Below are 24477 nucleotides of genomic sequence, written 5' to 3' on the forward strand. Positions count from 1 at the left end.
CCTCCTGCTGCATCCAAACGAAGAAGAAGCTAACTGAGTTGAGTTGTGGTTGTGGCAGTGTTTAGCACCGTGTTCCAGTGAAATACACGACCTGTTGCATTTGTTTGAATCATCCCTCGGGGCACGGTGATATCGCCGATGCTGTGTTGTCCGTAAATTAGTGGGAGAAACACTTGATTGGAATATCTGGAGGATCAAAAATAATTTTGATGATGCTTCTTATGTTCACAGGGTCTGTGTCGTGAGGCAACTATGGAGATGGGGGTCGTTCAAAGGGTCCGAGAAGGTTTTATTTCAGGAAAGACGAAACCCCTTGCTTTTCGGCAACGACAACTGGAGTGCTTGCTCAAGCTGGTTGAGGAAAATGAAGATGCGCTTTCAGAAGTTCTCCACAAAGACCTCCACAAGGTCATTGCTCATGCCAATTCTGTGATAAAAATAAAATGTAGTTTGTTTTCAATCTGCAATATCAGCATTGAAGTACCTACTGCAATACAGTCACGTGAAAAAGTAAGTACACCCCATGTAAAGGTTTGACTTTTTCAACATATTTCAACATACAGCTATTTGATCTTCATTTCAACAATATTGATAGATAAAGGTGATATAATATAACAAATATCATGAAACATTTACATTTTGTCGTTCATTGTATAATTTAAATAAACATAAATACAAATTTCGCATGTGGAAAAAGTTCGTACACCCCTACATTTATCACTACTTCAAACACCTAAACTTAGAATCAGGTGCACCAGCTCAGGTGCAAATAATTAGAACATCGTTAGAGAGGATCTTGGAGGAACCTGTCTTATTTAAACATCAGACATTTAGTTTGGTTTGTTCTTTGTTGTTGAAGTGTGCGGCGTCACCATGCCTAGATCAAAAGAGCTCTCTGAGGCCTTCAGAAAGGTTATAGATGCCTACGAGTCTGGGAAGGGATTTAAAAAGATCTCCAAACAATTTGAAATCAATCATTCGACTGTCCGGAAGATCATCTACAAGTGGATAAGATTCCAAACAACTGCCCACTCGTTCAGACCAGGCCGCCCCAGCAAATTCAGCCCGAGAGCAGACCACAAGATGCTGAAAGAAGTCTCTAAGAACCCCAGAATGTCATCACGGGACCTACAGGTAGCTCTTGCCACTGTTGATGTCAAAGTGCACGAGTCTACCATGAGAAAGAGGCTGCACAAATTTGATCTACATGGGAGGTGTGCCAGGAGGAAACCTTTGCTGTCCAGAAAGAACATCAGGGCAAAACTAAAGTTTGCCAATGAACACTGAGGCAAAGACCAGCACTTCTGGAACAATGTGATCTGGACAGATGAGTCAAAGGTAGAGCTATTTGGCCACTACCAGAAGACATGTTTGGCGAAAACCAAAGACAGCATTTGACCACAAGAACCTGATACCAACTGTAAAGCATGGTGGTGGAAATATTATGGTTTGGGGCAGCTTTGCTGCATCAGGGCCTGGGCAGCTCACCATCATAGAATCCACTATGAATTCTTCATTGTACCGGAGGGTGCTTGAGGATAATGTGAGGCCATCTGTCGGAAAGTTGAAGCTCAACTGAAGGTGGGCCTTGCAACATGACAATGACCCTAAATATGCCAGTAAATCCACCAAAGAATGGCTGAAAAGAAAGAAATGGAGGGTTCTGGAATGGCCAAGTCAAAGCCCGGATCTAAATCCCATCGAGATGTTGTGGGGGATTTGAAACGAGCTGTGCATGCAAGAAACCCCTCAAACATCGCACAGCTGAAAGAATTCTGCATGGAGGAGTGGGCAAAAATTCCTCCCAGTCGATGTCAGAGACTGGTAGACAGTTATAAGAAACGCCTACTTGAGGTTGTTTCTGCCAAAGGGGGCCTATTAGAGCCAAGGGTGTACTTACTTTTTCCACATGCGAAATTTGCATTTATGTTTATTTAAATTATACAATGGACAACAAAATGTAAATGTTTCATGATATTTGTTATATTATATCACCTTTATCTATCAATATTGTTGAAATGAAGATCAAATAGCTGTATGTTGAAAAATGTTGAAAAAGTCAAAACTTTACATGGGGTGTACTTACTTTTTCACGTGACTGTATATGCATATCTCTTTGTCAAATCATAATAACTATCGAGACTGCAGAGATTTGTATGGGTTTTAGGTCTGATATAGGATTGCGCAGACGTAGGGTACTTACCTATGAGACATCTAGTCTGGGTTTTATTCTGAAAAGAGGTGAATATGATTTCCTGAATACCAATTGATGTACTGATGCTCTGCAGGGATGCTCTTATATCAACCTGGTAGGATGGCCGAGAGGTATGCAAACTTACACTACCGGTCAAAAGTTTAGGTACACCCAACATTTTGTTGTTATTTTACTGTTTAATATGCAAAATGAACGTGAAATGTGAACAAAACTCTTACCAAAGATACAGTCACGTGAAAAAGTAAGTACACCCCATGTAAAGTTTTGACTTTTTCAACATATTTCAACATACAGCTATTTGATCTTCATTTCAACAATATTGATAGATAGAGGTGATATAATATAACAAATATCATGAAACATTTACATTTTGTAGTCCATTGTATTAAAACAAAAAAAAAAAAAAAAACACCTTTAGAGGCCATTTTTCCCCGCAGAGCGGGGGTTGGCCTATTTCGGGCACCTTGGTCCCCTTGTTTGAGGCAATGTTTTATGGCCGGATGCTCTTCCTGCCGCCAACCCTTTTAGTCGCCTCTTGCGACACACAGGGAATTACCAGTGAACTGGTACTCAATTTGCCGACCTCGGAAGTATGACAGGCTGAGTAAACCCCCCTGGTGTTAATTGAGCGATCAACCGGGATTCGAACCCAGGATCCGAGGATCCCAAGCCGGCACCCTAACCGCTTAGCCAACACCAGGCTCCATTGTATAATTTAAATAAACATAAATGCAAATTTCGCATGTGGAAAAGGTAAGTACACCCCTACATTTATCACTACTTCAAATACCTAAAATTAGAACCAGGTGCACTAGCTCAGGTGCAAATGATTAAAACATTGTTAGAGAGGATCTTGGAGGAACCTGTCTTATCTAAACCTCAGACATTTAGTTTGGTTTGCCCTTTGTTGTTGAAGTGTGCGGCGTCACCATGCCTAGATCAAAAGAGCTCTCTGAGGCCTTCAGAAAGAAGGTTATCGATGCCTACGAGTCTGGGAAGGGATTTAAAAAGATCTCCAAACAATTTGAAATCAATCATTCGACTGTCCGGAAGATCATCTACAAGTGGAGAAGATTCCAAACAACTGCCAACTTGTTCAGGCCAGGCCGCCCCCGCAAGTTCAGCCCGAGAGCAGACCGCAAGATGCCTAAAGAAGTCTCTAAGAACCCCAGAATGTCATCACGGGACCTACAGGTAGCTCTTGCCACTGTTGATGTCAAAGTGCACGAGTCTACCATTAGAAAGAGGCTGCACAAATTTGATCTACATGGGAGGTGTGCCAGGAGGAAACCTTTGCTGTCCAGAAAGAACATCAGTGCAAGACTAAAGTTTGCCAATGAACACCGAGGCAAAGACCAGCACTTCTGGAACAATGTGCTCTGGACAGATGAGTCAAAGGTAGAGCTATTTGGCCACTGTACCAGAATACAAGTTTGGTGAAAACCAAAGACAGCATTTGACCACAAGAACCTGATACCAACTGTAAAGCATGGTGGTGGAAATATTATGGTTTGGGGGCAGCTTTGGTGCATCAGGGCCTGGGCAGCTCACCATCATAGAATCCACTATGAATTCTTCATTGTACCAGAGGGTGCTTGAGGATAATGTGAGGCCATCTGTCGGAAGTTGAAGCTCAACCGAAGGCGGACCTTGCAACATGACAACGACCCTAAACATAACAGTAAATCCACCAAGGAATATCTGAAAAGAAAGAAATGGAAGGTTCTGGAATGGCCAAGTCAAAGCTCGGATCTAAATCCCATCGAGATGTTGTGGGGGGATTTGAATCGAGCTGTGCATGCAAGAAAGCCCTCAAACATCGCACAGCTGAAAGAATTCTGCATGGAAGAGTGGGCAAAAATTTCTCCCAGTCGATGTCAGTGACTGGTAGACAGTTATAAGAAACGCCTACTTGAGGTTGTTTCTGGCAAAGGGGGCAATACCACCTATTAGAGCCAAGGGTGTACTTACTTTTTCCACATGCGAAATTTGCATTTATGTTTATTTAAATTATACAATGGACTACAAAATGTAAATGTTTCATGATATTTCTTATATTGTATCACCTTTATTTATCAATATTGTTGAAATGAAGATCAAATAGCTGTATGTTGAAATATGTTGAAAAAGTCAAAACTTTACATGGGGTGTACTTACTTTTTCACGTGACTGTATATCTGCTTATCTACTGACAATATATTGTGCTTCAATTCATCTTTCTTGTGCGAAACGTAGGTTTGAGGCAATTTTTCGAAATCGGTCGAAAAGTGCAATACTAAATCCAAACTGAAACACAAAGTTAATGTTATTAATGTTTCATCTCAGGAGCAACAACTGTTTACAAATACTCTGCACTGTGTAGAATGAATGTTTGTGCTTAGTTTCTTCATCATGTGCATTGTCTATTATTGCCAGGCGTTGCAAAAAAATGTTTACAGAAAGGCCAGCCATACAATCTAATGAGTGTTTTTGTGTTTCAGATTGCATGAACATGGGTGCCAAAGCTCAGCTAATGCCAGAAAAAAGACAGACAATTGTAACTTTGAGAAAAGAAAGCCAATCCTTGAGAGAAATTGTAAAAAATTACAAGTGTCAGTAAATGCAGTTGCTTGTGCCATTAAAGGACATAATGAAAATGGTAGAAATGCAGATAGAAAACGTTCTGGTCGACCAAGAATTACAACAGAATTGCAGGACAAGTAATCTGAATCACCAGTCTGCGCAACAGACGTCTTACAGCACCGGAAATTAGAGCCCAGCTAAACAGCTCCAGCATTGCAACTGTTTCAAGGCCTTCTTTTCTCAAAGTTACAATTGCCTTTTTTTTCTGGCGTTAGCTGAGCTTTGGCACCCATGTTCATGCAATTTGAAACACAAAAACACTTATTAGATTGTACGGCCGGCCTTTCTGTAAACATTTTTTGCAATGCCTGGCAATAATAGACATTGCAAGTGATGAAAAAACTAAGCACAAACATTAATTCCACACAGAGCAGAGTATTTGTAAACAGTTTTTTCTCCTGAGATGAATCGTTAATAACATTATCTTTGCGTTTCAGTTTGGATTAAGTGTTGCACTTTTCGACCTATTTCCCAAAGTTGCTTAAAACCTACATTTCACACAAGAAAGATGCATTGAAGCACAATATTGTTGCGAATATGGAATTTGGCCTCCATATCCGCTTGTAAATATTCCCCTATTTCCCCAATACTCCCCAACTATCCCCAATCCCCCATTCCCTAGTCCCATTGTCTGTAAACAACACTCTGTAGAACCGACCTTCCCCTTTTTCCCCCATTAAATGTCGTGCCCAGGTCCACCGCATCTCACGTAGACAACTTTCGGACATCTTGCTAGTTATTCTTAGTCTATGTCAGTTAAGGACTCGTTTCCATTAATTCCGACTCTTCGTTGCACCAGAATGTGATTATATGGCACCAGTAGTGAGTTTAGGACCTTCCCATGCCTCCTCCCGTCTTCTTCCCCAAACAACAACAACAACTACAACTACAACTACAACTACAACAACAATTACAACAACAACTACAACAACGGCGCTGCGCGGAGGAGTGTGCGTCCTCACACCGGCTCGGTTAGCCGCCATTGACGATGCGCTCCGACGGGGTTACCACGAAGGGGCTCCTTGTCAGCCCCTCGTCAAGGGCGGAGCCGGTAACCCCCCCCCCAGCACGCACCCAATGAGAAGCAACGTGCCGATTCCATCTGGGGTGGAGCTAACGAGCCGAGGGCGTGTCACTCCCCGCCGGATATACGCGGCCACGTACCGGACGTGACGAAGAGATGCGCCCCGAGCTTGAAGAGGAAGAACCAGTCGTGACCTCCGAGCGCTGTGACCTCCCTGCATCTACTGGACCGTACAGTACCCTGTCCTTGAGCCAAGAGTGCACCTTGAGCCATCGATACCCGCTTTCCTTGCCATCAATCCCCGTGTGAGTCAGCCTTGTCCCGTTTATCTGTCGTCTGTTGGGGTTAATATAAGAGTGTGTCTAAGTGCCTGTCTTTCTATGATGTCCCTCTTGTAGTTGTAATCTAACCTTCCGCCTTAATATAATCTCCTCCGGAGGTCTTGAGAACCGTATCCCTGGTGTCGTGTCATTTTAATCCCAGCCGTGTGTCTTTTCCTTCATTGATCTAGCGTAGCGTGATTAGTCAACGTTCGGGTATAATCGGGTAACTTGTGCAGACGTGGTCATACCAAACCGCTCGGTAAATAACATCTAAGCCGCGTCTGTAACAATTGGTGTCGAGGAGTGGAATTCGGACCCGGGACTAAATTTATTAGGCCCAAATTTGTAGTAGAATCGATTCGGAGCGCGTTTCCCGCGCGAAATTATAACGGCGAAATTTGATTTTGTTATACGGAAATAAAAACCCGAATTTTGAAAGTCGCGCTATGGCAGACCAAGACAGCTGGGGTCCGGTAGTGGAGAGTGAGGCAGGGTCGGTCCAGGACCAAATTGAGGGACGTGAGGAGAGCGAAGCAGCGAGGGTAGCAGACGCACAAAATGGCGCCTCGCTGGTCACCGCGCCCGCGACCGTGGCAGCGCCCCTGGTGGATCCGAACCTTTTTATGTTGCAAATGAGGGCCCTTATGGAACAAATGGGTGAGCAATTGGGAGACCAAATTAGAGGTTTGAAAAGCAGTATGGGGGTAATGAGGGACGAAGCGAGGGGTACTGGTGAGAAGGTAGACAAAAATTTTGAGGGGTTAGACAATGGGATAAAAGAGGTGAGAAATGGGTTAATGGGGGTAGAAAACAGAATGGCCGCTCAAGAGAATCAAATGGAAGGGATGCAAAAGGGGTTAGAGGGGGTAGAAAATAGAATGGCTGCCCAGGAGAATCAGATAGAGGGAGTGAAAAATGGGTTAATAGGGTTAGAAAACAGTATGGACGGCAAATTGAGGGACATGAGGGACCAAGCGGAAAGGGAAGTTAACCAAATGGGGCAGCAGATAGAGGGGGTCAGAATGGGGGTAGAAACCAAACTGGATGCTCACAGGGAGGAAATGGAGCAGATGAGGGTGGCATCTGGGCAGGAGATGCAAGTGATGGGAGAGGAGATCAGAAGAGGAGTGAGTGAGGAGGTCGGAGGAGTGCGCGAGGAGGTGAGGCACTGTAAGGAGCGCATGGAGAAGGAGGTGAGAAAGGGGACTGTAAAATTGCAATGTGGTATAGAGGAGTTGACGCTGGGAGTAGAACAACTGACAGTGGGACAAAAGGAGTTGGGGGACCAGGTAAAGAAGAACACAGCGGTAATAGAGGGTTTAAAATCGACACAGAAGGAGATGAAAAAGGACGTAGGGGTAATTAAAAAAGAGTGTCAGACGGTACATGAGGACCTGACGAGGAAAATGGACAAGGTGGTAGAGGTGATGGAGGTTAAAGAGCGGGAGGTGCGGGAGCACATAGAAAAAAATAAAGTGGAGTTAGAGGAAGAACTTAAAGGGGCGCACGAAGAGATGAAGGAGATGAAGCAAAAATTAGAAGAAGTGGAAGAAGGGGTGAGCGAAATTAAGAAGCGACGGAGAGAGGATAAGAAAGAGGTAAAGGAGGAAGTAAAAGAATTAGTCCAAAGTCTGTGTTCGGATCGTGATGATGTGCTCATTAACCGGATGAGGGATTCGCAGGTGATGGAGGAGAAGCGAAGAGAAAGAGGACCCGGTGTAAGTGGTGACCAATATGGTCGTGCGTATGATGCGCCAGGTGATTTAATAAGCTTGGGGGTCGAGATGGACCCGGGTGTTCGTGAGAGGCCGTTGGTGAAGTGTGCGACAGGTCTGGTGTGCGAAAAAGGAGGTGTGCGAGAAAGTCCGACTCTGGGGTGTGTGAGGAAAAAGTGCGTGCCAAGGAGTGAGGGTGCTGGCGAGAGTGAGTCGGTCGTAGCGTGTGTGCGAGGGAGCACATGGAAGCGTGGTGTGGTAAGTGTTACAGAGGGTGTGACGGGAGAGTGTGCGCAAGAGTGTGCGCGAGAAAGGTGTGTGACGGACAGGTGCATGGGGAAAGAGTGCGCTGTCAAGAGTAAGGGTGAGTGCGCTGTCAAGAGTGGAGGTGAGAGTAGTACGAGTGGCACGGAGCGTGAGTTGGTTGTGACAGGTGAGCGAGGATGTACACCTGGAATGGAAGGATGCACACCTGGAATGGTAGAGCGGGAGTGGGAATGCACGCTGGAATTGGTAGTGAGGCACGTGGTTGGATGTGCGAGTGAGGGCACACCTGTGATTGTCACAGAGGAGGTGACAGAGGAGGGGGCGCGAAGCGGTGTATTGGTGAGGTGTGCGAGCAACGAATGTGTGCCACAGTGTTCGGTGGTCAGGTGTGTGACCAAGGCTGTGAGTGGAATGAGGGTACCTGGGTGTGTAAGGAAAGGTACGAGGAGCATGGGCACGGCTGGATGTGTGAGCAAGGAACGGGCTGCGGGGTGTAAGCATGCAGGTGAAGCATCGACGTTAAACGGGTTAGAGGTTAGAGCGACTTTTAGCCGAAGCGGGCCCTCGGTGCGTGCTGGGCCTCGCTTTGAACGGCCGCGTCCGTGCTCCACTAGGCGGAGCTGGCAGCCCGATAGAAAGGGTCGTCATGGCGACCACTTTTTGGTGAGACGTGCCGGCAGGTCTAGATCGGGGCATTGGATGGCTCCACGCCGAGGTGGTGCGTGGGATCTCGGCACGGGTAAGCCCCCGTCCCTGCACCGAGTGCCGGACGCATCCTGCCGCCGGCACAAAACAACCAGCATCCATTGCTTGGCTTTACGAAGCCGGGCTTTGGACAGGAATTGGCGCACCGAGAGGCATTATTGAGTAGACTGGGTGATGAGGTGAGTGTTTTGGACCCAAAATTGGAGAAAAACAAAATTTGATGATTGGCAAGGGATTGGCAGTAGTGATTGGCAGATGATGGGTAGTGATTGGCAAATTTTTAATTTGTTGAAATCTGATGTGCAAAATTGGTAGTGAGCGATAGGCCCAGTGGGTAAGGGTGGCATCCCTGCCACCCTTCCCATGTGGGGGCAAATGCGCACTAGGTTTATGGGGTGTATGGCAGTGAAAACTAGCCCGGGTGGGTTAGGATATCGTGTGTAGGGACCTAGAAGATGACATTAGGTAACGTTAAGGTTAGTTAGTGACTGATACCTGTAGTGGGGACGCAGGTAGATTAGTATGGATGATAATGACGTGGGAGCGCAATAGTTTAAAGGGACGACTGGGAAGCGCAAGTTTCAGAGGGGAGTAGTTAGATGAGATGATGCTGTGTGAGAACTGGACAGGAGTGTGTGAGTAGTGAGTGTGTGGATCAGCGCGAATGCGCTTGGGGAGAGAAGGGTGCAGGTGGCACCAGGTGTGAGAGCACAGGTGTGCAAGTACAGGTGTGTGGAGAGAGTTGGAGTAAGTGGTACGGAGTGGTGTGCATGGTGCGAAGGTGTGGATGGGGGAAGAGTGGACCCCTTTCACGAGTACCCGGGGCGGGTAGTGTAAGTGTTAGGTAGAGGGTATAGGTAAATTGTGGGTGGATATTGGCATTTGTGGTGCGGTTGCAGAATGGTGTTGTGGATGGGTGCATTCGTGTTGTGGAAATGGCTGGGCGTGTAGCCTGTTAGTGTGTGTAGTTGGTTGGGCACTCCACCACTGTGAGGATGTCGGCCAGGTGAGGCCGCAGGTGGGCTCTGGGAGCCGGTAGTTGTGAGTGGGTGCCTGAGGATCCCGGGTGTGGATCGGGCAGCCCAGTGCCAGAGAGGGCACCGAGTGGGGAGAGCGCCAGAGGGCCTTCCCCAGGTAGTTAGGTTAGGGTAAGGAGCAGGTAAGCTCGGAGGCAACTGCAGTGGTGGAGGTGTGCAGGTGGGTAGACCCGCTGGGAGAGGTACACGCCACAGCCCAGAAATTGTGCGAGGGCACCGGGAGATGAATCGGGGGAGTGAGACCCCAAATTGAAAAGCACCACAGTTTGGCCAATGGGAATTGGTTTTTAGAACCCATAGTGTAAGAGGGCCAATGGTTTGGCCGGAGAAAGACCCCGGGTAGTGTAAAGTTGTTAAAGTCATTTAGGAAATAGTTAGGATTGATGAACCTGTCGCACCATACGCAGCCACTTACCTGTGGTGATGATGATGACTCCACACCTGTGTTTTCTTTGTTTTGTGTTGCAGGAAGTAAGGACTGCTGTTGGATTTGTGAGACGCATCACGACGTGGTTAAGACATTGGGGTGATTCCATCTCTCCCTCCTTAGGAGGGACTGATGATGAATTGGTAATGACAAATTGTGATGTTCAGTTGGAGATGGCAAATTTTGATGAGAGTTGAAAATGGCAAATTTGATTGGTTAGGAGGGAGAGAAGACGAATTTGGTTTATGGGAGGAACGGGGATGTTCAGTAGACAGACAGTCTACTGAACTGTTCAAAGACAGTAGGGAACTGTTCAAAGACAGTAGGGATGTTTGTTGATTTGTAAAGTAGATGTTTATGGGTAGTGTTGTGTTTTGTGGATACAGTAAGGGGTAAGGGAGGGGCCATGTAGGTTACCTGGTGGGGGGGGGGGGCGTACGGTAGGAACGTACCTGTCTCACCTGGTTCCCATGTGCCCCCAGTGTGCATTACCTTGCATTGCGTGCACTTTTGCGCCCTTACCACCTTACTCACTTATCTGCTTCTTTTGTCTCCCACCTCCGAGGATCTGGCTTTGGGGTAGAGAGAGAGGAGAGAGAGGTGCTGGCTTCGCAGTTGTGGGCCTGCACTTTCGCTGTTTGCTGCCTGGATCGATACACCATATGGACCGCAATGTTTGTGGCCACCCACCATGGACCGCAGCTCTTTTGCGGCCAAGCACCACCCGTGGATGGACCTATGGGTCAACGTGGCACCTATGCCAAACAGGTGAACCACTTTTAGTTGACACCACTGAAGGCCACAATATAGAAATGGACGCGGTTGGCGCCTTTCTTTATTTTTTGAAAGAGGCAAGAACACCAAGTGCACCACACGAAGGCAAGACCAGCGGCAGAACATCGGCCGGCTGTGACACCACCGGTGATTCATAAACACTTTATTGGTGCACCGGATGGTGCTGACTGTGTGAAGGGGTGGTGCTTTTGATGCTTGGAAGGGGTGCTCTGCACATTATTAAAGGCCGTGGGCCACAGAGCACTCGTGGGTTGGTGTATCGATGCTGGCATGCGTGCTCTCTCTATGCATAACATCTGCATGTGTCCCTCCAAAAACAGGTCCTGGATCGTAGTGTAAATATCAGCGTAGTCTTGTAAAAAATGCTCCCTACCGGCTGTATGTTTAGTTTGAGAATTCTTTCCGGATTCGGTTATCCTGTGGGTGTGTTTCTGAGAGGAGAAGGGTGCAACGTCGCAGGGGGACATATTTACTCATTTGTGAATATCTGTAAAACTGTCGCACTCAGGGTAGAGTTAATAGTAGTGGGAACTACATCTGAGTGCCACACTAAACTAGGTAAAAATTTATCGGGTCGGGACGCCCCGAGGGTAGAGAAGGGTGCAATGTTGCGAATATGGAATTTGGCCTCCATATCCGCTTGTAAATATTCCCCTATTTCCCCAATACTCCCCAACTATCCCCAATCCCCCATTCCCTAGTCCCATTGTCTGTAAACAACACTCTGTAGAACCGACCTTCCCCTTTTTCCCCCATTAAATGTCGTGCCCAGGTCCACCGCATCTCACGTAGACAACTTTCGGACATCTTGCTAGTTATTCTTAGTCTATGTCAGTTAAGGACTCGTTTCCATTAATTCCGACTCTTCGTTGCACCAGAATGTGATTATATGGCACCAGTAGTGAGTTTAGGACCTTCCCATGCCTCCTCCCGTCTTCTTCCCCAAACAACAACAACAACTACAACTACAACTACAACTACAACAACAATTACAACAACAACTACAACAACGGCGCTGCGCGGAGGAGTGTGCGTCCTCACACCGGCTCGGTTAGCCGCCATTGACGATGCGCTCCGACGGGGTTACCACGAAGGGGCTCCTTGTCAGCCCCTCGTCAAGGGCGGAGCCGGTAACCCCCCCCCCAGCACGCACCCAATGAGAAGCAACGTGCCGATTCCATCTGGGGCGGAGCTAACGAGCCGAGGGCGTGTCACTCCCCGCCGGATATACGCGGCCACGTACCGGACGTGACGAAGAGATGCGCCCCGAGCTTGAAGAGGAAGAACCAGTCGTGACCTCCGAGCGCTGTGACCTCCCTGCATCTACTGGACCGTACAGTACCCTGTCCTTGAGCCAAGAGTGCACCTTGAGCCATCGATACCCGCTTTCCTTGCCATCAATCCCCGTGTGAGTCAGCCTTGTCCCGTTTATCTGTCGTCTGTTGGGGTTAATATAAGAGTGTGTCTAAGTGCCTGTCTTTCTATGATGTCCCTCTTGTAGTTGTAATCTAACCTTCCGCCTTAATATAATCTCCTCCGGAGGTCTTGAGAACCGTATCCCTGGTGTCGTGTCATTTTAATCCCAGCCGTGTGTCTTTTCCTTCATTGATCTAGCGTAGCGCGATTAGTCAACGTTCGGGTATAATCGGGTAACTTGTGCAGACGTGGTCATACCAAACCGCTCGGTAAATAACATCTAAGATGCATCTAAGATAACATCTAACATCTAAGATGAATCGTTAATAACATTATCTTTGCGTTTCAGTTTGGATTAAGTGTTGCACTTTTCGACCTATTTCCCAAAGTTGCTTAAAACCTACATTTCACACAAGAAAGATGCATTGAAGCACAATATATTATCAGTAGATAAGCAGATATATCTTTTGTAAGAGTTTTGTTCACATCTTATGTTCATTTTGCACATTAAACACATTATGTTGGGTGTACTTAAACTTTTGACCGGTAGTGTAGCTCTGAGCCGTCTAGCTTTGGTTCGTAAACTGTCATCTTGGTGATTGTGTATGTGAAAGATGCCATGGGTATCTTTGACTGCACCTGATCCTTGATCTCAGCTGTTGCAGGACACCTTTGTAGTATTAGCAACGAATAACCGGGCGAGTCATGAACGATTGTGGGTCGAGTATCGACAAGTAATTTTACAAATGACAAGTTGTGATGATGTTGCTTTTGTGATGACCTGCTTTGCTTTATTCACAGTCAAAGTTCGAAGCCCTGGTGACAGAAGTGAATATTATAAGAAATGAAACTGTGTACGCTCTGCACAATCTGAACGACTGGATGAGGTCGGAATACGTAAAGAAAGAAATGGTAAGTCATCGGTGCAGTGATGTCTTCTTCTAGCCTCGTTTTAAACTTGATTCTTGATCAAACCCACCTCCTATATGTTGTATTTGAGATTGGAATTAAGTAGGAAATATATTAGGGATACATATGGTCTGTTAAAGTATACTTAATTGTGGAGCTATTGTCAAATCACATCGCGATTGAAGTATGCTTCACAAAACTTCATCAGATGGTAGAGTTGGTCATAAGGAAGAAACCTATTGATTTTGAGGTCAAAGGTCATCTTGAGGTCGAATTTCTAAAATTGTCATTCTTTATCCGATTGATTTGAAAATTGAACAGCATTTGCATATTGAGTCACTAAATTGGGAAACCAACTCTTTTTGAGGTCAAAAGGTCAAAGGTCAACTCAAGGTCAAACTTCTATAATCATCAAAATTGTCACTTTTCATAATAATAAATCTTTATTATCCCATATTCAGGGAAATTATTCTTTGGTGACGCCGTAAGTTAACCATCATTAAAACATAAAAAAAACAAAGGGAATAAGAACACGAAATAAAAAAATATAAAATATAAAATAATATAACAGAAATATAAAGTATGGAAGATGGACTAAACAGCAAAATGGCTAGGAATTTGAATTTAGCATTGGAATTGCACATGGTACAAATGACTTTTTGAAAATGTTCTTCATCCTTACACGAAAGCGTCTCCCTGATGGCAGTTTTTCAAAAAGTCCGTTCAAGAAATGACTTTCATCGGTACACACCTGCACCGCCTCCTTTTCAATGCTCGCAAGTATAGAGACTCCAGACTGGTTGAAGGCCCACCTACAGCTTTAAATGCCAGTGTAATGACCTTTCTCAATTGTGACTTATTCTGCACATTAAGATAACTGTACCAGGAAATCAAATTAAATGACAAAACACTGATCAGTAAGGAATTGGTCAACATCCGCATCACATGTGAACTAACACCAAATTAATTCAACTTCCTGAGGAGATACAATCTTTGCATTGATTTATTGTACACAGCATCAGTATTTCCATCAAAAGCTAACTTGTTATCTATAATGTTGCCCAGGTATTTAATTTTTTTTTGGCAATTTCCACCTTATCATCATTTATGGTTACAGGCTCATGATTGTCCTATTAACTTTGTGTTGATACCGGATCATATGTCATGATCCTGGGGCCAGTTTCCTGTTGTTGTAATTGTTGTTGTAATCTTTTCCTACTCTCGCGAGATTCAATAAAGCAGTAGTGAGACTTAGCACGATCATGGTGTAGGGTCACTGAATAAGATCGCAACACCTATTAACTTGGAAATTAAACAGCAATTACATAGTGCCTCACTGAATTGGGAAAGCAACTATGTTTGGGGTTAAAAGGTCAAAGGTCAACTCAAGGTCAAACTTCTGATATCAATTGTCATCTGAAAAATAATCAAGTTTAATCCGATTGATCTGAGCTTTGATTAAGATCGGCAATTTTAATCTTAATGAAATGGACAATTTGATGTATCGTAAATCCGAACTCCTTAGGACACCACCACCTTTCCCTTCCCCATGCCCTGCCAAGAGGGGTCCCCGAGTACGCATGCATACTGGATTTGGCCGACATTGGCCAAAAGTTTCACAATGATTGAGTGAACACACAAACAGAGCATTCCTACTTTTTAATACTGTATTTTCAATTCCACATCTACAAAGATAAAAATGAATGTATGGATTGAAAATAATATACACATTGACTCTATCACTTTACACTGATGACAAAGTCTTAAAGTAGCATCCGATATGGTGGTTAAATATGGTAGTCCTCAGGGGCGGATCCAGGCATTTAAAAATGGGGGTGGGGGGTGCATGAAACTATAGCGCTGGGGGTGGGGGGGGGGATGAAGGGGGGTCTGGGAGTCCTCCCCCAGGAAATTTTTAAAAGTTGATCCTCAGAAATGCCATTTCGTGCGTTCTTGGAAGTTTCTGCAGTTCCTTGTGTTCTTCCCTGGTCCAACAGTTGAACAGATTCATGATGAGTGATGACTAATGGTCAGATAGAGGAACTGGGGAAACGACTTGCCCAGCTGTTCCTTCTGCTATAAATTGATGAATTTTGTGTGTGTGTGTGTGTTTGTGTGTGTGTGTGTCATTGGTGTGCATGCGTGCGGCATGTTTTTGTGTAGTTCTACTGGAGCTTTCTGATATGGAATTTCTGATTTGTGTAGTTCTCACGAAATGATTGTTATGATCTCCTGAGTTAATTAGGCTAATTAACTACAAATAATCCAGAAGAATTCCCATGTTTCTAAACGCACGCCATGTTAAGGTGTATAGAGCAGCTTAATAGGTCCTTCCATGGCATGCCATTCTCATTACTAAATAAATAACAAACAATGATCATATTTTACAAATCATTTATTCCAACTCAAGCACTATAGCAGGCAGGTATGCTGCAAGGCCATGAAAGCCGATGAAAATTTGGTCCATTTGGACCAACGGGCTCACTAGTAGTTATAAAAGACCTGTGCATTCCCATAGTATAAAATGATGGCGATGACAGACTGTGTGCTAGGCAAAGCCCGGCACCACCATGCGCCGAGGTTGTGAAGCTCAAAGCAGAGGGTTCTCCCCACAAAAGAGATCAGATGGGACAGCGGAAGGTGAATTATTTTATTAATCGTAAATTATGCTATTTTGGAATAGACGGCGCTTGTGTTTCTGAAAGAAAATGTCACATACATCATGTGGGGATATGGTGACGTCATGGTGTATGTTCATGAGGGCCAGAGATGCCATCCGACTTTCTCCCATGGAATTTCTTAGGTAGGTCTTCAGACGACGCAGGCAAGAAAATGAGCGTTCGGCCTCACAGGAGCCGACAGGGAGGGTGCATCCAATATGGAGTAGGACTTTGATGGATGGAAATTCGTCTCCATCTACTGCGCAGAAACAATCCATGAATGTGCTTGGAAGCGTGTTGTTGGGCTTCCTTCTCCAAAACGTCTGCCGGTCTCTAAGCTCATTTATCAGTCCTGCGGGATGTTCCATGTCGTTTTTCCAACGCAACAGCTTCTGATTTCGGGCTGGAATGTCGCAGGTATCGGCGATTATTGCAGATGGTATCAGCAGAAACAGATCGCTACCTTCCCGATTTTCAGCACAGAATCGGGTGTCCATTTCCTGGCTGAGGTGGTCGAGAAATGGAATGCACATGTTTCTGAGGTAGAAGAGCAAGGGAGTATTGGCGACAGTGTTTGGACCATGGATTTGTCGTTTTACAACTCTCGGCATTGTGACGTCACCTACAGATTCTATCATGGCTTTGGCGTGATCGAACCAAAGAGAGAATTCAGTTTCAGCATTTGACCGTAGTTGGGTGAGTGCGTCCTTCTTGTCGTTAATCATAGAGTATGCCTCCAGCACATCCATGCCGTTGGGTTGCAGAGGGGGGGGGGGGGGGCACCCCCTGCACCCTCCTCCTGGATCGAAGGGGGGGGTGCCCACCCCCTGCACCCCCCCCCCCCCTGGATCTGCCCCTGGGCCTGTATATTGCCATTTGGACTCTCAGGGGTATGAACTGTTGTTACATGATGTTGCAGCCATTTATTTGGGAGGCAGGATAGCCAAGAAAGGTGCACACACTCCGCTGGGAGATATTTAGCCTGGGTTGGAATCTCAGCCCAGCTATATGAACTGTTGGCCTGGTACTTCACATGCAGTGACATTCATCAATGTGTGTGTGTTTGCTTCCAACAAGAGTACATCAAACTGGAAGACCCTTCTGGCAGCACTTCCCGAGTCAAAAGAATATGGGAAAATAGGAGAAAATAGGGAAAAACTCATACGGAAATATACTTTTTCCTATTTTTCTGCATATGAAAAATATATTTTAAATAGCAAGTTTTGAAACAAAAAAATAAGGGGAAAAAAGGAGAAAAATATATTTTAAGTAGCCAGTTTTGGAACAAAAAAACTAGGAAGAAAAAGAAAAATTTATTTGAAATAGCCAGTTTCAGAAAAAAAACGAGGAAAAAAATAGGAGAAAAATAGGAGAAAAATACATTTTAAATAGTGAGCTTTTGAACAAAAAATAGGGGAAAAAGGGAAATATATATATTTTAAGTAACGTGTTTTGGAACAAAAAAAGGATAAAAAAACATTTTAAATAGCCAGTTTTGAACAAAAACTAGGGGGAAATAGGAGAAAAATATATTTTAAATAGCGAGTTTTGGAGCAAATCAACTCGGATATATATATTTTTAATATTTGAAATAGCCAGTTTTGGGAAAAAAACGAGGAAAAAAAAATAGGAGAAAATTTGTTTTTTTAATGCGAGTTTTGGAACAAGAAATAGGAAAAAATAGCAACAAATTTTATGTATAGAATAAGTCCAGGAAAATAGTGAAAAATAGGAAAGGATAACCTATTTTTATGCTATTTTTTTGAGACAAATACGTAGTTTTTAAATAGCGCTGAAATACTAAACAATATAATAAAAAATAGGGCAAAAAAATATTTTTGCTTGATGCAAATCGACTAAGGTGGCTGTTGTTGGTGGATGTTAAAGATCTTTAATATGTGAAGAACGGGCGAGTTATCGCCGAAAGCCTCGCCAAACTTCAAATGCCCACCGAGATTGCGGGCAACCAGTGTTCTGGTCTTCTTGGGTAGTCCTTGACATCAGGTTACACTGATTGCTATCTCAGCATGTGGTTGTTGTCTCACAAGAGCAGCTCCTACACTAAAAACAGATTCACCATTCCAGGTCATATCAACGACCGTCGAAGGACAACCATAATGACCCTCTACATTTCCGATACATTAATTAGACTGGGTTAATTTGCAACAAATTAAGTGCCTGAAAAAAAATTAATAAACAATTGTGAGTGTAACTTACACAGTCCACATGGTCCATCATCTTAGTCAAGTATGGTTTAAAGACTCTTCAACTTTCATGCAACCTTCTGTTGGTTGGTATCCTATACAGTATTTGTGCTTTACACTGTCATCCAACATTATTTACGTTAATAGTCAAATGTAAATGTCCTTTCACAGTTGAGCAAGATGGATGAATGCTTTGTGCAAAGAGAGGCTTTTGGTGTTGTACTCATTATAGGAGCTTGGAATTACCCATTACACGTGACACTCATTCCTTTGGTTGGAGCAATTGCTGCAGGTAAGAAAGAGTCCAATTTTTGTTCAATTTACTTGCAGAATGATTGAAACTCACTAAAGCATAGCTTCAAGCCCCATATGATAAATGCACCTCCACTCATTCGTTACACTTTTTTCTTCCACCTGTGGAACCCAACTTCCTGGGTCTCTTCAATCACATTCTTCCCTCAAGTACTTCGATTAAGACCGCTGTTCACCACCATCGGAAAATGCCCCCAATCCACAATCATGATCTTTTCTACCTCCATTAACCCTCCACAAGCCCACATCTTTCCGAGTTTCGGTTTTTCCTCCACTTCTGTGATTGAGAGTTTGCCGCCGTCTCCATCTTCTTCACCCCCTCGTGCCCTCCCACCTTGCCCTCATTCTTCCCCAGATCCTTTATTGCCTGCATCACGGAAGGTGGTGGGAGGTTATGTATTCACCCCTGTTTGTCTGTCTGTGAGCAAGATATCTCAAAAAGTTATGGACGGATTCGGACGAAATTTGATAAAAGATTGTGTATCTGACAGAGACGAATATACTTGATTCTAGTGAAGATCCAGATCCACATCAGGATACCAGAATTTGAAAGTGATTCTTTACCATTGAGAGATGGCCAAAAACGATATATAGCACAATATCTCAAAAGGTTGTGGACGGATTATGACATAACTTGGTGGATGAGTTGGGTAGGATCAAGGATGGACTACGTGGGATATTTTAGATGTTGGATGATCGACCGATGGTAGGATTGCATTTCCTTATCGCCTGTGCCTACAGAAGGAATAAGATGACTTACAAATCCATTTCCATCGTTGTTGATGCTTATTCTGTTGCAGGAAACTGTGTTGTCTTAAAACCGTCTGATTTGAGCACAGCAACATCAGAACTTGTTTCCACACTGATTCCTCAGTACCTCGATCAGGTAAGCTGCATTGTTAACTTGGAACTGTGTATCCAATATTGATATTTTTTACTGGTGAACGGGTGTATAAATACCGATACCTTGGTCTTGACTGACTTTCGGGACATATCATTTTTTTTGTGCATTTGCTCTCCCTTGCTAGGACTGCTATGGTGTTGTATGCGGTGGAGCAAAGGAGACTTCGGAATTGTTAAAGAACAACTTTGACTACATTTTCTACACAGGTACAAATGAGGACGAAGCCAAAGAATGTGGGCAAGGGGAAGACACGGGGGTAAACAAGCTGGATACAACCGCAATCTTTCAATCCCAGAAGTGGAAGCAGAAATGAAACAACGAAGAAAATGAAGATGAGGGTGAGGGAGTCGGGCAAGAGAGGGGAGGAGGGTGGGGAAAAGGTGGATTTAGAGAAGGATTAATGAGGGTGGAAAATATCATGGGAATATGGATGGTGGATGATCCAAGATGGTCATGAACTGCTGTCTTAAAGCCTTGGAAGAAGGAATGAGTTTGAAGAGAAATGGGGGTTGTAGAAGACAGAGACCACCAACCAGCCTCTTCATTTAGAACACATTGATTTAAACTAGTTGTAGTTTTGCTTGCCTGAGTGCGGATCGTCTTTCTCGTACAGACACACTTTCGTACAGACACAAAGTGGATGAACATGAGCTTTGTCATTAGTGATTATGTAAAAAATACTTTGTGGCATTGTTTTGTCTAAGTAGGTTTCTAAAAATATTTGATAAAGGGTGGCCCTACCTTTTCACAGGGAATATTTTGACCATGGCCATGATGAAGTTTCACTGAGTTAGTTAAAGGTCATCAACATTATCCATTCTAGACTAGTGTGGAAAGGGATGTTGGCGAGAGGAGGAGGAAGGATGGGTTGGGTGGCTAATTTTACCTTCTCCCAAAAACTGACTAATGACCAGCTTGGTTTTGTGATCAACAGTGCAATGGTCATCTGGCAATTCTCCATCGATTTGCTGAATTTTGAGTAGCTTTGAATTCAAATCCCTCATACTGCTACCAACAACAAACAACAACATGCATTTTAAAAGGCCATTTTCCCTGCTAGAGCGGGGGTTAGCCTTGCGGTCCCCATGACAATCTTCTCCATTTTGCCCTATTTTCTGCATCTCTCCTTGTTAACCCCCTTGCCCACATTTCATCTTCCACCATCTTTAGCCAAGTCTTTCTCGGTCTTCCCTGTCCTCTACTTCCTTCGACAGTTTTCAACTCTTCTCAACATCTTCTCAACCAGTCACTTTCATCCTTCCTCAACACATGACCAAACCATCTCAACCTGTTCCTCTTCACAGCATCAATCACAGGCTCTATTCCCATCATCTTTCGCAATTCATCATTTGTCTTCCTCTCTATCAACGATACTCCGCACATCCGTCGAACCATTCGCATTTCCAACCTTCGTTGCTGCTCTACGTTCATTACCCATGTCTCGCTCCCATAAATCATAACACTTCTCACACATGCAGCATACACCTTTCCCTTCAGCTTCAACGACACTCCCCTCATCATCAGCACGCCACTCAATTCCCGAAACTTCTTCCATGCACATCTCACTCGATCAACCGTTGCTGAGTCTGATCCACCTTCTCCATTCAGCATGTCTCCGAGGTAGCAAAATGTTTTCACACCTTCCAGCTTCACGCCGTCTCCAAGATCCAACTCAACATTTCCTCCATCTGCAGCTCCCTCTGTGCACACCTTACATTTGAATGTAGCTGCCACACTGGTTAATGACCCTCTCAGACCACTACATTTTTGATGAACCCACTCAGCGCACATTGTACACTGAATGGAGTTCACTCCGACACCCTTCCTACACACAGCACAGGGCCACTTCCCAGTTCTTTCCACCTCACCACATGCTTTACCACTTGCCATCACCTCCGTCTTTCCGATATTCACCTTCAGACCTTTTGTCTCCATACATTCCTTCCACGTGTTCATCTTTTCCTTCAGTCCATCCATACTTTCCGCAATCAACACCAGATCATCTGCATACAACAACTCCCACGGTAAACCCTCCTTTACGATCTGAGCCAGCACCTCCATCACAGCTACAAATAGTAGTGGACTTAGTACCGACCCCTGATGCACTTCCACCTTCACCTCAAACTCACCACTGTTCCCGTCCTTCGTCCTTACAGCTGTGCGCGCTCTTTTGTACATTGCCATCACTACTCTGATCAACCATTCCTCCACTCCTAACTTCCTCAATGCCCATGTCAATACTTTGCGTGGAACCCGATCGAATGCTTTCTCCAGATCAACAAACCCAAGAAACAACTTCTTCCTCTTCTCCATGTACTTCTCCTGCAACTGCCTCACAATGAAAAGCGCGTCTGTCGTTCCTCTTCCTGGCATGAATCCAAACTGCATTTCGTCGATCTTCACTTTCTTCCTTATCCTCCTCTCCAACACCCTTTCCAATACCTTCATTCCATGCTCCAATAACTTTATCGCTCGGTACGAGCCACACTCCAGAGGGTCACCTTTCCCCTTGTATAGAGGGACGAGGGTACTCAGTTCCCAATCCACTGGAATGCGGCCTTCTTTCACCACCAGATTACAGATCTCTGTCATTCTCTTCACACCCCAACTTCCTGCTGCCTTCAACATATCTCCCACAACTCCCGTCGGCCCTCCCGCTTTTCTACCCTTCATTGCTTTCTACTTTTATCTTCATTGCTTTTTTGTTAGACTTTCAAGGTCTTTTATTACAAAGTATAAAAAGCACAACAAACCAAGTAATACAATAGCAGTGAACAAAATAATTAAATCTAGGAATTGAAAAACATGATGTCAATTAGAGCAGCAAAAAAAGTAAAAGCAATGAAAAGAAAAAGTAAAAGATCCCTGGTGTTGGGCTAGCGGCTAGGGTGCCGGCTTAGGATCCTAGGATCCTGGGTTCGAATCCTGGTCGATCGCTGAATTAACGCCAGGGGGGTTGACTCAGCCTGTCATCCTTCCGAGGTCGGCAAATTGAGTACCAGTTCACTGGTAATTCCCTGCTTGTCGTAAAAGGCGACAAAAAGGGTTGGCGGCAGGAAGGGCATCCGTCCGTAAAACATTGCTTCAAAAAGGGGACCGAAAAACAACAACAACCACGGTCCCCAAAAAAGGCCAACCCCCGCTTGCGGGGAAAAAATGGCCTCTAAAGGTGGTTTTTATTGCTTTTATCGCTTCCTCAACTTCCTTCTCAGTTATCTTCTCTGCCGGTCCTAAAACTGGGTTACTCTCTATGTTGCCATCCCATTCATTCTCTGTATTCAACAGCATTTCCATATATCTTTTCCATCTTCCTTTAATTCCATCTGGGTCGACAACGATTTGTCCCACTTCATCCTTCAAGCAACTCACCCCCATCACATCACACCTCTCTTTCGTTATCTGCTTTGCAATCCTGAATACTGCTTTCTGACCCTCTTCCGAATCCAAGCGTTCTCCGAACATTTTCCTATATGCCTCCTGCGCCTTTGCTACCTCTTTCTTTGCAGCCTTCCTGGCTGCCTTATAACTTTCATGCTCTGCTGTTTCTGCTCCTTTACCCTTCGCCTTCTGCCACTCCTTGAACTTCTTCCTCTTCTCGTCAATCCTCTTTCCAACTTCATCATCCCACCACCATGTTTCCGAGTGCCTCGGTGGTCCTTTTGTCCATCCACATACCTCACCAACGGCTCCCAACAGACTAGCTTTCATTGACATCCAACCACTTTCAAGCTCAACCACATCATCCTCGACCCTACTCAGCCTCTCTTTTAATGCCTCCCTTACTGTCACCTCTTTCAACCTCCACACCTTCATTCTTGGTTGGTACTTCACCCATCCGAGCTCTCCTCGCACCTTTCACCCTTACGTCGCAGACAACCAAGTGGTGCTGTGAAACAGCCTCCTCCCCCGGGATCACCTTTGTGTCCCGGAGGTGCCCCCTATCTCGCCTACGCACCATCAGGTAGTCAACGGTTGTCGTCGACCCACCTGACGTGTATGTAACAAGCTTATTATCCTCTTTCTGGAACTGAGTATTACAAATCAACAAATCAGCTCCATCAGCAAACTCCAAAATCCTTTCACCTTCTCCATTTCTCACACCATATCCGTAACCCCCATGAACTCCGTCAAAACCATCCATACTCCTTCCCACATGTCCATTTAGGTCGCCTCCTACCACAACACCTTCCTCATCTTTCACGTTTTCCATCAGCTTCTCTATCGCACACCAGAACTTGTCCTTCTCTTCATCGCTTCGACCAACCTGCGGAGCATATCCCGAGATGACGTTCACCAAGAGCTTTCCAATCATCATTTTCACCATCATCAACCTTTCACTCACTCTCGTCACACTCACCACACTGTCTACAAACTCCTCAGAAAACAGGACACCAACACCATTCACGCCCTCCAGGCACCCTTGCCACACAAACTTGTATTTCTGTCCCTGCCTCCCCTTCACCATTCTCACACCACTTCCCTTCCATCTCGTCTCTTGCACACAACATATGTCCACTCTTCTTCTGACCAATACTTCCACCACTTCTCCTGATCTCCCTGTCATTGTCCCTACATTCCATGTCCCAAACCTCAGAAACCGATCTCCACTTCGGGCTGTACCCTGCCCACATGTAGTTGTAATTGTCATGGTTCTCTTTTTGAGGCAATGTTTTTATGGCCGGATGCCCTTCCCGACGCCAACCCTCTTAGTCGCCTCTTACGACACGCAGGGATACGGCGTACCTATTCTTATCCAGGGTACACACTGGGAAACGTTTAAAACATGGAAATTCTAGGGGGTGGGGGGGGGGGGGGGGTCAGCATCAAGGCTGCGGTTTAAACATATTTAAATAAATATTTCAACAAAACCATGAAGAACAATCTGGGAAAAGTCTCTAAGTGAGAACGTGGATTTGAGAAAGCAGGAGCAGAGGTGAAAGAA

General features: G+C 44.9%; 1 protein-coding gene across 3 annotated transcripts in view; it reads left to right on the top strand.

The window, feature by feature from the left end:
• The window catches only part of ALDH3B1 (aldehyde dehydrogenase 3 family member B1), a 59129-nt gene that overhangs the window by 26934 nt on the left and 7718 nt on the right, over positions 1–24477 (top strand). For all 3 annotated transcript variants that reach the window (XM_068135562.2, XM_068135561.2, XM_068135560.2), the window contains exons 2-6: positions 232–408; positions 13348–13458; positions 18491–18611; positions 19432–19517; positions 19660–19741. In XM_068135562.2, coding sequence (XP_067991663.2) covers positions 253–408; positions 13348–13458; positions 18491–18611; positions 19432–19517; positions 19660–19741 — 556 coding nt within the window. In that variant the 5' untranslated portion in view covers positions 232–252. The remainder of the gene's footprint in view (positions 1–231; positions 409–13347; positions 13459–18490; positions 18612–19431; positions 19518–19659; positions 19742–24477) is intronic.

Source organism: Myxine glutinosa, chromosome 14 (assembly GCF_964187855.1).
Source record: "Myxine glutinosa chromosome 14, kmMyxGlut1.1, whole genome shotgun sequence".
NCBI classification, from domain to species: domain Eukaryota; kingdom Metazoa; phylum Chordata; class Myxini; order Myxiniformes; family Myxinidae; genus Myxine; species Myxine glutinosa.